This window comes from Ornithorhynchus anatinus, chromosome 4 (assembly GCF_004115215.2).
Source record: "Ornithorhynchus anatinus isolate Pmale09 chromosome 4, mOrnAna1.pri.v4, whole genome shotgun sequence".
NCBI classification, from domain to species: Eukaryota; Metazoa; Chordata; class Mammalia; order Monotremata; family Ornithorhynchidae; genus Ornithorhynchus; species Ornithorhynchus anatinus.
In genome coordinates this window covers 43,110,316-43,126,416 of record NC_041731.1, presented here as the reverse complement: position 1 = coordinate 43,126,416, position 16,101 = coordinate 43,110,316, and the positions used below count along the sequence as shown (strand labels likewise).

Below are 16,101 nucleotides of genomic sequence, written 5' to 3'. Positions count from 1 at the left end.
GTCCAGGAAGGATATTGAAAGAGTTGGGGCTTCACCTGCCCTGTTTTCAGAATTGCCTGGTGGTAAGAACCTGGGCCTTAGAGATAGAGGACACAGGTTCCAATCCTGGCTCTGCAACATGCCTGCTGTGTAATCATGGTCAAAACCCTTAACATCCCTTTGCCTCAGTTTCTTCATCTGTAAAATGGGGATGAAATACCTCCTAGATTGTGAGCTCCAGGTGGGATGGGTATTGTGTCCGATCTATCTTGTATCTACCCCAGTGTTTAGTACAAGGCTTGGCACATACTGGGCACCAAAAAAATGCCACAATTATTCTCTTGACCTAACCCCTCTTCTCCCCCCCCCCCACAAAAAAAGTCCTCATATAAAACTCACAAATTCTAGAATGTTTTAAGGAAGTGAAGTCACCAAGCTTCTAGCAAGGGGCCTGAGGAATCTAGGTCATCAAGCTCAGGACTCTAAGCCTCAGCGTTGTGCCCTCCAGGTCTCCCTGTGGGTGGCTCGTACAGGCAGCATCTGTGCTCCATCAGCTCAGGGGGCCAGGCCACTGCCATTTTGTCTGACATTTCTCAAGACAGGGTTTCCTGACACTCTGCCTAGAAGAAACTAAAGCCAAAGCCCAAGCTCCCATAATCTGCCTCCACTTGTTCCCTCATTCCCCAATTTATGCAGTGATATTTTACCAAGGCATTCGGGAGAAGCCAGAGGAACATTCTTTATGGGCTCCAGCTGGACCTTAGTGGTCTACGCATAAACCAATCTACGCCTAAAGTCCTCTCTCCTTGCAGCCCTGTCTTCTCTCAGCCCCCAGCTCCCAAACAAATTGGTTCCCAGGCCAGATTAATTCCCCAGGCCAGAATTCTGGGCCACAATGAGAACCTGGGCAACCATCCCACCGTGTGCTTCCATGCATGAGGTCACAGCACATCACACTGTCTCTCTTATGGTGGAAGGAACAGTATTCCTACCCTGTAGACTTAGAAAAGTCTCCCACCACCTCCTCAAGGCCAAATCCTCAGCCTGTGCAAACCCCTGGGGCATTACCATCTCTGAGCCCAGAAGGAGGAAGTTGATTAAGGCAGAGAATGGTGGATAAGGAGTATGTGGGGGAGAAATCTGGCTAGAAGCCCCACTCCACTTTTCTGGGGCATACCTCGGCCCCAGGCTGCAGAAATGGCTCAGGCGCAGCTTGAGGCTCATCAACCAAAACCCTCCACACTCTGAGGGCCAAGCCACCTTAACTGCATTCCACTCCAACCTTGGGCTTTGACTCCTTCCCTCTTCCCCTGGTACCGGTCCTGCCCCAGGGATGCCGGGAGCTGACCACAGAGCTGCAAATGTTTGGCAGGCAACCCCAACAGCCACGGTGATAATGGGAAATTAAAATGCTAGGAGAGTGTCACCCTGAGTGCTATCTGGGGCACGAATGGGCCGTCCATGCAGACGGCCTAGCATTTCCTGGCTCTCCCACCCTGGCCCCAAGTGCAGTTGCTGCCCTGCCTCTTCTCCCCCATACAGCACTGAGCTCGGGTCCAGGGAGTCTGTGACAGGACTGAACTACCCAGAGAGGAGGAAGAGGATATTCTGGGAGCAATTAGGCCTTGGGTGCCTTTCTCACCTTCCTACCAGCATCTTCCCTGAAGCTCTCGGGGCAGATCTACACAGCCAAGACCCTGGCCTCCTTTTCTATTCTACAGTCCTTCCTGGTGATCATGAAAATTGCCATGGGCAGCACTGACCCAGGGCTCGGGTCAGGCATTCAGAAGTCTAGACTGGAGTACCACCATAAAGTGAGTGCTTATAGCACCATGGGAACTTAGGGTTGGAGATAGTTGACCACAGGACACTTTAGCCAACAATCTCCAAGGAATTTGGACCCCACTCCTCTCTCCCCTTTGAGGAATCTGTTTTTGTCCCACAAACATGGGCAAAAGGGAGGGTTTCTGACTTAATCTGTCCCAACAGGGCCCAGGGTAGGAGTCCCCTGAGAAACTGTTGAAAATTGGGGTGGAGGGGCTCAATCCACTAATCCATCTCCTCCCTTAACAATGGTAATTGTTCCAAATTCTCAAACATTCTTCAAAGGCTAACTGTCTGCAGCTGCAACACAATGCTTTGATTACCAGCATCAAGAAGACAAAGCATGAAATTCACTTCCCCTTATTCTCTGGGCACTGAGAAGGGGAGCTTCACGCTACACTAATTCCCTGCCCTCCATGTGAAAACGCCCCACGATGGGGCCACGTCAAATTAGAGCCGACGGTGCCAGGATGTCATCTCTATCTTTACCCAACACAGCATTTTGCAATTAGGCGAGACCCTGAACAATGGCCTCGCTGATATAGAAAAGGTCAAGAATCACCCGAGCCATGTTTTCCACGGGCTAATTGTAAGACGCACTGAGTCAATTACCATGGTAGAACAGCCTAGGGAAACGAAAGGGCCACACACATATCCCCAAACCCAAACCCCTTCTGAATGGTTTGGGTAGGAAACTTCTGAATCGCAACTGGTCATGGGGGAGGTTAGTCTCTGCAGGAGGAGCTGTCGGGAGGCCCCATGTGGGGAAAGCCTGTAGGAGGATCATAGGCCTCGTTTGTGGCTAGGGTTGGGTAAGATTTGAGAGAAGGTGGAGTTCCGGAAAAGAGCCGTACTTCTCCTTTTCTTTCACCATCTCATAAGGAGTTAGAAACCAGTTCATGGGGGTGGCCTCTTTGCTCCTCTGGAACCCGGAGAGAGGATATTCGGGCAGATGGAGATTATGCACATGCTGGGGAAGGAGAGATCTCCACTGGGGAGGAATGGGGCGGGGCACCATGGCTGGGAATTGGGGACCTGCTGATTCCCCAGGAGTCCTGGCTGGGGCTATGCAAAAGACCTCACTTGGCACCATCACTCCTCTCCTGGGTCCTGTCTTGGGTGGGGAGGTAGTTGGTAGGTATTCTTCCCCTACATAATAGTGGCCTTTCCTCTGCCACATCCACCCATCCTTGATCTTAAGCACCCTCTCCACAAGGGAGTATTGCTGTCCCCTTTTTCACAGATGAGGAAACAGATGCCCAGGGAAAGATTAGGTGACTCTTCCAAGGTCACAGAGCAGGACAACTGGGGAGTAAGCGTTCGAATTCTGATTTTCTGACTCCTGGTCCCCCCTGGCTGTCCAGCAGACTGCCCTGTCTGGGTGGGTCTTGGGAGTTACTTACTAGTCAGTCAGTCAATCATATTTTTTGAACACTTACTGTGTGCACAGCAATGTGCTAAGCATTGGGAGAGTGCAATATAACAATAAACAGAAACATTCCTTGCCCACAAGGACTGATGCATTTTCTGATGTTTGTTTCCTTGAGTTTTTTTTTTCTATGGCATTTGTTAAGCCCTTGTTATGTGCCAGACCCTGTGCTAAGCACTAGGGGTTCAGAAATTCAGTCTCTAGGGCCCTGAGACTGCTCCAGGATGGATTTGGGAAGGGGTAACAAGACACTCCATTGGCCACTGTTCCCATTCAGGACAAACAGTGGAGCGTGCCTATGCCCTTGACAATCCTTGATGGCATTAGCCATAGTTTCAAAGCACGCATACACACACATGCACACATGCACACACACACCTCTGCCCTCCATGCTCCTAAATAGAGAATGAAATTGAGTCAATGCTGCATTCCTGGTATGCCAATGGCAAGCCAACCCCTGCTCTCCCCGGTCACCAAGAATGATAGGCAAATGTAATGCCAACAGGTTGAGGTGACCCTTATGACCCAAAGTCTACCGTGATAGTCCCATTAACTGCATTCCATGCTTACTCAACCAAAAATACTAATACCAATAATAATTAAAATTAAACCTGTGGCATTTATTAAGTGCTTATTATGTGCCAAACACTGTACTAAGCTCTGGGGGAAATACAAAATAATCAGGCCCCACAAGGGGCTTGCAGTCTAAGTAGGAGGGAGAACAGTAACTTCATTCCCATAACTTCATTCCCATTTTACAAATGAGGAAACTAAGGCAGGGAGATTTGCAAAAGATCAAAAATGTCTCCAGTTCTCCTGCCCCAAATACCGCTCATAAACGGTGGTAAGATTAACCCCTCCCCCCACCACACACACACACACACACAGATCCTACCCCACTGCCTCACCCACGGTCTAGGAGAGGGAGGGGAGTATGGGCTATTACCTCCTCACTTGGAGGAAGACACACAGTTCTTTCAGACATGTGTGTAGCCTGGGAGGCAGGGTGGGAATTTAGAAATAGTAGCCATAATAGCAACAGTTAATGACATTCATTTGTGCCTATAATGTGAAAAGCACTACTTCAAGGTTGCAGCAGAGAAGCGGGAACCCCATAAACAGCCCATCAGTTCCTCTTTGACCTTTGAAAATAGCCACAGGAATTATCTTTTTAATTCAAGAAATATTAGGCAAAGTAATAATAGTAGTAATAGTATTTATTAAATGCTTACTGAGTGCAGAACACTACTATAGAGAAGCAGCGTGGCTCAGTGGAAAGAGCCTGGGCTTTGGAGTCAGAGGTCATGGGTTCTAATCCCAGCTCCGCCACTTGCCAGCTGTGTGACTTTGGGCAAGTCACTTAACTTCTCTGTGCCTCAGTTACCTCATCTGTTAAATGGGGATTAAAACTGTGAGCCCCATGTGGGACAAAGTAATCACCTTGTATCCCCCAGCACTTAGAACAGTGCTTTGCACATAGAAGTGCTTAACAAATACCACCATTTTTTTATTAAGTACTCAGGGGGATGGGGAGAGATGCACAAGTGGGAATTAGGTATGTGATTCAATTAGACATGATCTCTGTCCCTTGGTGGGGAGAAGGGACTGGAGTCGGACACATCAGAAATTCCATCAGGTGTCTGACTTTCATAGTCCCAGACAAGAAACCCAGGAAATGGGTCGATGATCCATGGCTCTTGGATCCCTGCTGTTGTTGCCTATTAATTCTGAGAAAATGGCACAAGGTAACGATATAGAGAACAGGAAAAACAGGCCCTATTATCTGACAAACCTCCCTTGCTCCTTTTACCTCAGGGAGGTGAGCCACCTAAGCATTTCAAGTCTGAGATGGGGCAGGATCTGAGCTCAGGTGACGTTTGGCCCAGCCAGTTCGGAAGCAGGGAAAAATGGAAGTTTGGTCCTCTGAATTTCTTTTTTTTTATGGTATTTGTTAAGATCTTACTATGTGTCAAATGCAGTTCTAAGCCTGGGGAAGGTACAAGTTAATTAGGTTGGAAACAGTCCCTGTCCTGCATGGGGCTCACAGTCTAAGTAGAAGGGAAAAAAGGGATTGAATCCCCATTTAACAGTTCAGGAAACAGAGGTACAGAGAAATAATACTAATAAGTAACAATAATTGTGTTATTTGTAAGTGCTTACTGTGACAAGCACTGTACTAAGTGCTGGGGTGGATACCAGCAAATCGGGTTGGACACAGTCCCTGTCTTTCTTGGGCTCACAGTCTTAATCCCCATTTTAGAGATGGGGTAACTGAGTCCCAGGGAAGTGAAATGACTTGCCCAAGATCACATAGCAAGCAATTGTCAGAGCTGGTATTAGAACCCAGGTCTTCTGACTCCCTGGCTGGTGCTTTTTCCACTAGGCCATGCTGCTCCTCATGATTGCTCTGCCATAATGTGCCCGATTTGGTCAGCAGAGACTCGGCTTCTGTCCTTACTTAGGCCAATCACGAGAGAAGCATGATCTAGTGGATAGAGCACGGGCCTGGGAGTCAGAAGACCTGGGTTCTAATCCCAGCTCTACCGCTTGTCTGCTGTGTGATCTTGGGCAAGTCTCTTAGCTTCTCTGTGCCTCAGTTACCTCATGTGTAAAATAGGGATTAAGACTGTGAACCCCAAGTGGGATATGGACTGGGTCCAACCCGATTAGCTTGAAACTACCCCAGCACTCAGCACAGTGCCTGGCACATAGTATGCACTTAACAAATACCACAAAAAGACTCTAAGTCCATTGTGTGCAGGAAATGTGCGGGTTATATTGTTATACTGTACTCTCTCAGGCACTTAAGTCAGTGCTCTGTACAGATTAAGTACTCAATAAATATGACTGATTGATTAATTAAAAAAAACGAGAGAGAACGGTGACACCTCCCAGCCACAAAAATTCTATCCCAGAGATGAATCATCTCTCTCTTTTTCTCTCTGTATTTGCAGTCCCAATTCAGAGGCCCATCGCACCCTCTGCTGGCTGGTTAGTTTCACTAGCAGCTGTCCAGACAGCGCCCCAGAAAGTTAAAATAAATCGGTCCTTCTAAACTTGCGATTCTCACTCTAATGGCTGACTGCTTTATGGGGCTTCACCTCATCGCAGATGATCGACCTTCCATTCCCGTGACCTGCAGACCCCGGGCCGGCTGGCACCAGCTGAGGCCAGAGAATTAAACATGTCATCAGTTCCTGGCTGGCCCCTCTGGGGGGTCATAAATACAAATCTTTGAGAGAGAACAGAATTTAGGGGGGGAAAATTGCTAGTGCAAGCTTTCCCCGCTGGCGATTAATCCAGAGCTGTATTTCTTCCAGGACTGAGGCTCATTTAACCCACATCCATATGCTCAGGACATGTCAGCGCCAGGGAAAAGCTGAGCTGGAACACGATCCAGGGACCTAAGTAAGAGAATTCGCAAGAACGATCAGAAGGTTCTTCTTCGGGACTGACAGGGAGAGGGCTGGGGGAGGGAGACCTCCCTGTTCCCAGGTGATGTGGCCCTAGCAGGGCCAAGGAACAACCATCCTGTCACTTCTGTTTGGCCGGAGATGCTTCTTGCCAGGGTTTTCCAGGGAGACGCAGTTTTTCTATTCGCTGGGGTCAGCCCCTGTTGGATGCGGCCTGCCCGTTGAAAAATACTGCCGACGTCATCAGCTAGAGGATGGACATTTTGCTAGACATCTTATCTCTCTGATGAGAAAGAAAGGGTGATGAGCTCTGTCCCTAGTTACACAGGGGTGGGAAAAACATAAGCCTTGTCCCAGCTGCTACCCTAGAAACAGAGGAAGCCAGGCCCCTGCTCTGCCTCACCAACCAGCCCAACATTTCGGGGAGGGAAGGGCCAGAAAGAGTCCTGAGTTAAAGCTGGGAATTCCAATGGGCCATGACTGTCAGGGAAGGGAAGAAAGCTTTGTAAACAGAACCCCAAAAATCTTGCTAATCTGCCAAAATGTCTCACTGACCTACCTTTCTCCCCAGAGGGATTTCTGAATTCGGCCCTACCCAGAGGAAAGAACTCGGGGTTGGATTCCAGGAGACACAGGTTCTAGTCCCTGACTTGATTGGGGGAACTGGGTCACTCCATCACTCTGGGCCTCAGTTTTCCCACCTGTGGAATGGGGTTGGCCCTCTCTGCCCCTCCCTGCTGGAAGGGCTGGACTCCCTCAGACAGCTAACAGTCTCCTCCACCTCTCCTTGACAGAACAAAGGCAGGCACCGGGGCTGGAGTGTCGCTGAGCAGCCTGCCTGGTCACAGGGTCTTGCTGTCCTTCGCTGACCAGTGACCCCAGCGCAGCCCACTCCAGGCCCCCAGCCAAAGTGGCACCAGCTGGGAGGGAGACGGCTCTGTTCTCCCTGGAGCCAGAGGTGGTCAGCTCGGGCTCCACAGAGGATTTATTCAGCGATCAGCTTCTGTCAATACTCATTTATCTAGTGATTTACCCAGATGGATTTTGGATAGGGCAACTAAAGAAAAACAACCCCAAACCATGAATGTCTCACACACGCTCACTCACACACACACCCACAGCACAAACGGTCCATGTGAACACTGAATTAAACTGCATACCAGAAATTTAGCTTCCCTCTCCTACGTAGCAATAAAAATGAAAAATCTTCCCAAATCAGCCTGTTCCCAAGCCAAACACCCAAACCAAAGCTCAAACCCTTTCCAGAGCCCACCCCCGTTAATGGAAATGAGTTTGGCCGGATCCGCAAACGGGTAGAGTCACCGACAGAGAGACTGAGCTCCGTATGCTCAGTAACCCGTGACCGAAACTCCATCGGCTCCAGGAATAACCCGGGGGCCTCATTAGCTGATGGTCCCGGGTGTGGAGCCCACGCTCTCCTCAAATGAGCAATTTGCCCAACCTGACCAGGCTTACAGGACTTCCAATCTGGAGGTCTCAGTGTCTGAGACCAGTCTGTGAGCTGAACGCCCCTGATTAACCCAGGGGGAATCAGCCCCTTTCCCCCAAGACCTGGCAGCTCATGCTGGAAATGGCCCATCCACATGGCCAGCTACCAGGCCCTGCCGCAAGGCTGAGACGAACCGCTTCTTCGGTAGAGGCGGCAGGAAGTCCGGAAGCTCTGGAAGTCTGGAAGAGGATGGCAGGTTTCTTCAGCTGATCCTCAGGGTTTGGCAGATTCGACTCTGTTTCCACTCAAACTGCATTCAGAGAGATGCCTCTGCCTCCTTAGTCTAAAACGCGCCTCCAGGAAGCTTCCTGCGGGGACTCAGCAGAGCCCAGTCCCGGCAGGGTCCGTTTCAGAGTCCGAGAGTTGGAACTGTCCTGCTCCCTGCACAAATGGAAGACGTATCTTCCCGCTGACATCTCGGGGCTAAAAAGGCAGCAGAACCTTTCCGACTGAACATGGGAAACCTGGGATTTTTTTCCCTGCCAGAGACAGCCAGTGAGCCAGATTTTGTTTATATAAAATTAATAACACGATGCTGCACCGCTGCCAGCTTGACATCCTGCTAACATTTCTAATGTTTAGCATTGTTCCCGGAAATTGATTCGTAACCAAACTCCGAGCACCCAAACAACTCTCCTCTCTGTAATGGAAAGGCTGAAAGGCGATCATCAATTTCATAGACTTCTCGGCCTGGAAGGGACCTCAGAAAGTCATTTAGTCTATCCCCCTGCCTCAAGGCAAGACCACGCCCGACCCATAGCACCAGATCATAACTCCCCTGTTCTTAAAGACCCCCATCTCCACTGCCCAAAATCCATATCCTTCTGGATATAGGAAATCCAACACCTCCCACTCCTTGTACCCTCATGAATCCAGAACCAAACCCAGAAATGGATTGTGTCTCTACATGCACATACTGAAAAGCACACACAATAGAATGTAGCTTAATTGCAGTTAGTATACCCATGAGGGGCAAAAACCTGCCTCGGGTACCAGCAGAGCCTGCCGATGGGCAAAAATGAGGATGTAGATAAAGAAGAACATTGTTCTTAAGCGATTCAATGGGGAAAAGAAAAAACAGCTGAAAACATTCCACCCCGCCTGGATTACAATAAAGATCTCAAAATGGTTATGATTCTATGTGATGGTTTGATATATGAGCCATAATGACATATAATAATTCGATGTTATGGGAGATAATGATCTGCCCGGTCAATGACTTCGGTCATTTTCCTACCATATGTTCCAGGCAGCAGATTCTGCCAGTGTTGTCTCCGGCTCCCAAACTCAGTGGCTCCTATGGCTGGAACACCAGGGACTGGCTCTCCGGGCCAGGGCTGAGACCCTTGGGGAAGCAATCTCGGGGGAAACACATTTGCATGGGGAAAAGCAGAAGGCTTTGGGCCCCACTAGAAGTCCTTCTCTGGGGCATAAGGAAACCTGAGATGGGACTGATCCCATGGGAGCTCCGTGGCCCCTTCCGGGGACCATCTGGCTGGAGTGAAAAGGAGTGGGCCAGATGACAGCACATGTCCTAAAAAACCTGGGTTCCTCTGATGATTTTCCAAATTCTCTTGGATACCATCACCAATGGGCAGCAGGCAGATCAGAGAACTGGTGGGAGGAAGGGTTTTAGGGAGAAGGGAAGGCAGAGAGGAAGGAGTGGGGCTTCTCACATTATCCACAAGGTTCTTGCCATTCACGTAGAGAACCAAGGGGCTCAAGATAGTCTCGGGTAGAAAATTGGGGAAAAAGGGCCTGGGAGCCGCCGGAGGCAAATGCTAAGGTTGAGTGGCTCCTGATCTGCTAATTCTTTCACCACTTCCATCAGAGAAGAAAAGGCACAATTATTGTCCTAACCTAAAATGACAATTAGCCTTTGAGGGGAAGGTAGGGAGGGATAAAGGAGGGGAGATGCCCCCTGGGCTAGGAGGGCATTGGGCTGAACCACCAGGATGATTCCCTTGACCACAAAAGCAACTTATTCCCTCTGTCTCCAAAGAGCATCAAAAAGGATCAAAGGATGGTGTCCAGCTCAGTTTGTGTCTCCCGCTAGACCGCTAGACCGGGAGCTTCTTGAGGTTAGAGCTCATGTCTACTAATGCTATTGTGCTCTCTTAAGAGCTTAAACCAGTGCTCTGTACATAGTGGGCACTCAATACGTATTACCGAATGATGATGGATCACTGACAAGAAAAGGGTGATAAGCAGAGGTAGCCAGGGACCCCAGGAGAGATCCACAGAGGGAGGGAAGGAGGCGGCCTGAGCCTGTCCGAAGGGCTCTTCCACTGGGCCCTGGACTCCTCAGTCCTGTCTCTAAAGAAATCTCCCTGGTCCTGCCCCCACCTCGATTCACCTTCATCCTCACACTTCAACTGCCCCCTTGATGCCCCACCACAGGCACTGCCCACATGCAGTCTGAGAACACAGTGGGTGCCCTGTTTAAAGCACAGGTGCCCATAAGAGCACTGCAAACTGCCCTCTTCCTCCCTATAGTCAGCATCTTTTCTCATTGCCATGGGCTCTGCCTACATGTCCTGCCTCCCCCTTCCAGGCCCAGGGAAACAAAATCCCCTTGAGCATCAAAAATGGAGCAAGGACTCGACAGATGATGGGTAACCTGGTCTCCAGAACACACCCAGGCCACCCAATCAGCATAGTCCTAGAAGCTGCTCAACCGACCTCTCCCAAAAGGTGCAGTGCCCACCCAGGGGACCTTGGCTCTCCTTCTCCCATCCCTTACCCAGTCAGCAGGATTCTCCCTGCCGGGAACTCCCGGCCCCCTGGAGTCGGGGACAGGGAAGGGGAGTGTCTGTCTGTCTGTGTCTGTCTGTCTCCCCTGATTAGACTGTAAGCCCCTCAAAGGGCAGGGACTGTGTCTGTTACCGATTTGTACATTCCAGGTGCTTAGTACAGTGCTCTGCACATAGTAAGTGCTCAATAAATACTATTGAATGAATGAATGAATGAGTGGGAAGGGGAGTCTCCCTACCTTTACATGCCAACAGCGGCCGTGGTGCCGATCACCTCCCAAGCCAGACTCGCCAGGCTCTTAGGGAGGGCAAGTTTCCAAACAAGTTGATCTACAACATGGGGTCCCTGCCTTGGCTCTCCCTCCTGTCTCCTCCTTTTCACAAGCTCTGGAACTGGGGTCATCCCATCTCCTTGGATTTTCAGAGCGGGGAGAAATAGAACATCACCCCATGAAATTGGATCATCACCCCATTTTGGGTTTCTTCACTGTCCACCTTCCTTCCCACGGTAACCCCCGTCCTCACCCATGACAACCACCTTTCCCATCAGATGGTTTCTACAACCTAGTTCCGAAAATCCCGGCAGAGTTCCCTGCCTTACCCTGCCCGGGTGTCTGGGAGGTGGGGGGTGGGGGGAGGGTCAGAAACCTCTGCCCCCCGATCTCGCCGCTGGGTCCCGGCGAGGTCTGACCGAGACCCAGGGAGTGCTGGGCTGCCCCCTTCCCCGAGCCAAGGACCGGTCGGCCGGAGGAGGCTCCTAAGGCATCCCCAGATACGCACCCTGCCCTCGCCCCGACTCTCCCATTCTTGGTGACATTCCTTGCCCCGGACGGCGGCAACTGGTCCTGGTCCCTCCCCTCACCCCCTTGGCTAGCGCGGCCAGGACTGGGGATGGGGGGGCGAGTCCCTGGGAAACAGGTCCAGCGTCCTTCTCCTTCCCTCCTTACTTCCTTTCCTTCCCTTTCCTTCCTCCTTTTTCTCCTTCCCTCCTTCCTCCCTTTCCTTCCTTCCCTCCTTCCCTTCTTCCTTCTTTCCTTCCTTCTTTTCCTCCTTTCCTTCCTTTCTTCTTTCCTTTCCTTCTTCCTTCTTTCCTTCCTTCCTTCTTTCCTTCCTTCCTCCTTTTTCTCCTTCCCCCTTTCCTTCTTCCTTCCTTCCCTCCTTCCTCCTTCCCTTCCTTCCTTTCTTCCCTCCTTTCCTTCCCTTCTTCCTTCCTTTCTTCTTTCTTTCTTTCCTCCTTTCCTTCCTTCCTTCCTCCTTTCCTTCCCTTTTTCCTTCCTTCTTTCCTTCCTTCCTCCTTTCCTTCCCTCCCTCCTTCCCCCTTTCCTTCCCTTCTTCCTTTCTTCTCTCCTTCCTTCCTCCTTTCCTTCCTCCCTCCCTTCCTTTTTCCTTCCTTCCTTCCCTCCCTCTCTTCTTCCTTCCCTCCTTCCTTCTCTCCTTCCCTCCTTCCTTCCTCCCTTCCTCCCTCCCTCCCTCCCGGGGCTGCGGGCGCGGGCAGAGGGGACGGGCCGGGGATGGGGGTGGTCCCGGCTTACCTTTCATTGTCCCCGCTCCTGAATCCAGGTAGAATGTGGCGCAAGCTGTTGTTCCGGTCAAGCTTCGGCTGGCTCTTTGTCCTTTTGATGGAGCCTTTGAGCCGCCGGCTGAGAAACCCCTGCGGGGGGTGAGGGGAAGGAAAAGGGGAGACAAGAACACTAAATTAAGCCCCTCCAAAAAGAAAAGACTGGGGTGAATTAAAAAAAAAAAAAGGCGAGGAGCACACGCACACACAAGGGCGCACACGCCCCAGACCCTCCCCTGCACGACTTAATGAGCGCCTCCCGGGGGATGGGACCGGGGAGGGAGGATGGGATGGGGCAGGGTTTCCTTTCGCCTGGAGGGGATGGGTGCGGGGCTGGGGTGCGGGGCTGGGGTGCGGGGCCGGGCGCGGGGCCGGGCTTGGTGGAGGAGCCCATCCAGCCCCGGCTCCCGCGCTCGGAGGGGAGGCAGCAGCAGCAGCAGCAGCAGTAGCAGCAGCAGCAGCAGCAGCCGCCGGGCTACGTCGACGAGAGCCTCCCCTGAGCCTCCGTTGCCATGGCAACCATCAGCTCGCATAAAAATACGGTCTGGGAGACCAGACCAGCATATTGCAACTCGGAGAGGGGTGGGGGGGAGAGGGGGCCTGGGAGGGGCTGGGGGAGCGGGAGATGGTGCTCTGGTTCCCAGTTTGACAGCCGAGCGAAGGACATCCTGAATCCGCCCTTGGAAAAGGGTCCGGGATGGGAAGGACGGCGTTTTTCTCCTTTACCTAGGAAACCTGGATGCTGAAAATGAGATCATGTCTCCCGAGGGTTTCAGCGGGCATTGAGAACTCCCTGTTTACAAAACTTTGTCTGCATTATTCCTCCCCACTGCTAGGCTCTCCATTTCTCCCCGTCTCCGCTCGCCCCGACCCCCCAGTCAATCCCTGCATCTGGCCCAGCTCCCCTTCCACATCTTCTTTCTTTTCCCATGTAGATCACTGAGTCCAGACGCTCCGCAGATGCTGATGTAGCCATGTGGAAATCACAAGATTAGTGCTTTGTTGGATGGCCAGTCCCTCCCAGGGGCCAGCAGAGATCGGGTTGTCCAGGATATGTGTGTGGGTGGGACGGGGTGGCAGGGGGAGGGGAGATGAGGAGGGGGTAGTGCTGGGGGTAGACTCGGGGAGAGGTGTGGGACCTTTGCGAGAAAGGGCTCTGGGTAAATCTAGCTTCAATAATCCCACAAATCAGACAGGAACCCCACTGCTCATGCCCTAACCAGACCCCACAAGGCAGTAGCAGGGAAGGCAATCCATTCCATTCATTTTCCCGGGAACAGCACGGCTCGTTCTGCTGGGATCAGAACTGGTCCACGTTAACCAAGAGCTTCCCTAACTGTCTATCCAGACCTCAGGACTGGGAGAGGCCTGAGACTAACATAAGAGATACGCCAGACTGACGTGATCTTATCTCTGCAGGAAAAAAGAACCCAGGAAACATAATAAACCAGCAACCACTGTAGGAGAGGATGGATAATGAGAAAACTCTAATGTGCTATTTGCTTATTCTTAGGAGTTAATGTTCTACATAATCTGAACATTAAATTTCATCTTTATCTAAATAACAGAGAAAAAACCCAATGCCTGTGGATGGCCCCACAATCGCATAGCTGAGTCCTACTAAAATCATAGCTTCTCCAAGAAGTCTTCCCTGACTCACCTCCCATTTCCCCACCCTATTTGCCCTCCCTTCTGCATTGCCTACGGGCTATTTTTATGGTATTTGTTAAGCGTTTACCATACGTCAAGCACTGTTCTAAATGCCGGGGTATCTACAAGTTAATCAGATTGGGCACAATTACTGTCTTACATGGGGCTCTCAGTTTAAGTAGGGAGGAGAACAGATACTGATTCTCCATTTTACAGTTGAGGAAACTGAGGCACAGAGATGTAAAATTATTTGCCCAAGGTTGTAAAGCAGGTAAGTGGAGGAGCCAGGATTAGAACCCAGGACCTCTGACTCCCAGGGACTTGATCTTTCCACTAGGTCACTCAGTTTCCTTATATTCTGCCATTTCGCCATCTATAATTTATTTTAATGTCTGTCTTCTCCACTAAATTGTAAACTCCTTGAAGGCAGGAATAGTGGCTTCCAACTCTATTGTTTTGAACTCTCCCAAGTGCTAAATAAATATCACTGTTTGACTGATTGAGTGTGCTTTGGAGTTTGGATGGCATCTCTGGATATTGCCAAGGGAGGACAAGTCAGAGGCTAGGGAGAAGCGTCGAACCCATGAGCACAATTCCTTCCATTTCCCCCAGAACTTGTCTGTGGTGAACTGGAAAGAGGAGCCTTCCCTCAGGCATAAATGCTTCTGAATCCACCCCTTCCTGGCCCTCGAGTTCTTCTGGGAATGGTGCATGGAGAGGTTTGCTTGGGAGTAAAGCACCTTTCCTGGACATCTTAGTCATTCCCCTGCATGGAGGCGGGGGAGCTGGACTATATGACCTCCCAAGATTCCCAAGATCCAATGGAGCTCTAGCGGTCTCCGTTTGGCACCCAAATGGATGTTTGTGTATTTAATGTGGGAAAGGAAGAGGGGGGTGGGGTGGGAAAAGAAATACGGGAAAAAATGTTTCCACTGATAACTATTTGCCTGTCATTCCAGGCCGGGCACCCTGAGGTTTCCCGACAACTCTGAAAATTTGGTTTGCATAACCCCTGCCCTCACTTGGGGCCCTCTCCAGAAAGGCTTGGCATGCCAAGCACGAGCAGGCTATCTTAAGAATTTGAGGTCTCGAGCGCAGAGGGGCCAGTAACCCTCTTTGGCCCTCAGAACTCCTTTCAAAGCAACCTGGCTGTGCCCAGACTGAAACTGCTTCCACAGTACAGTGACAGAAAGTCACAGTGGAAGTGAGAGTGGGTGGTGGGGGTCTCTTTGGGGCCCAGGGTGTTCAGAAAACTGCTAGGAAATCTTCCAGAGAGTCCCAGGTTTTAGGAATCCCAGAGTTCTGGGACTGCCCAAGAGTTTCCCAAAATCATAGTCCTGGAGTGAGTCCAGACTCCATCCCAGCTGCTCTTAAACTACTATTTATTCCCATCCTGGAACATGCAGCAGGGTGGGCAAGAACTTCTACAGCCAAACAAAAACCAAACTATGGAATAGGAGACAGTAGATTTTTCCTGTCGGAATTTTCCTCACTGACAACCTGTACTTACTGAATGCCCACTAGTCAGGTGCTGTACTAGCTGACCTAGAAGTTACAGAGGATGGGTCTGACTCAGACCTCGCCCTCCAGGAGCTGGGCATTTCACTGGGGAGGTAAGACAGACAAGGGTTGAATCAATGAGGATGAACAGATCCAGAGTAATGATAGGTTGGCAGAAGGGTATGGAGGGGATTATGTCCCCTGATCCCACTGTCCACCACATGGCCAGTGACAAAGGTATAAGGGTTGGTCCATTTCTGTGGTCAGAGGAGAGAGTGTGAGTTCACCTTTGGGAGAGTGTCTGGTTCCTATCATTAAATACGTCCCAAGATTGGATTTGACCATGACCCCTCCACTCAGCATGACCTAGGGGAAAGAGCAGGGGCCTGCAAATCAGAGGAAATGGGTTTTAATCCCAGCTCTGCCACATGCCTGCTATGTGACCTTGGGCAAGTCACTTCTCTGTGCCTCAAATACCTCTTCTG

At 50.8% G+C, this 16,101-nt stretch overlaps 1 protein-coding gene across 7 annotated transcripts in view; it reads right to left on the bottom strand.

The window, feature by feature from the left end:
* The window catches only part of LOC100081752 (DAB2 interacting protein), a 349,972-nt gene that overhangs the window by 146,750 nt on the left and 187,121 nt on the right, over positions 1 to 16,101 (bottom strand). For all 7 annotated transcript variants that reach the window (XM_029062225.2, XM_029062227.2, XM_029062226.2 and 4 more), the window contains exon 3: positions 12,441 to 12,559. In XM_029062225.2, coding sequence (XP_028918058.1) covers positions 12,441 to 12,559 — 119 coding nt within the window. The remainder of the gene's footprint in view (positions 1 to 12,440; positions 12,560 to 16,101) is intronic.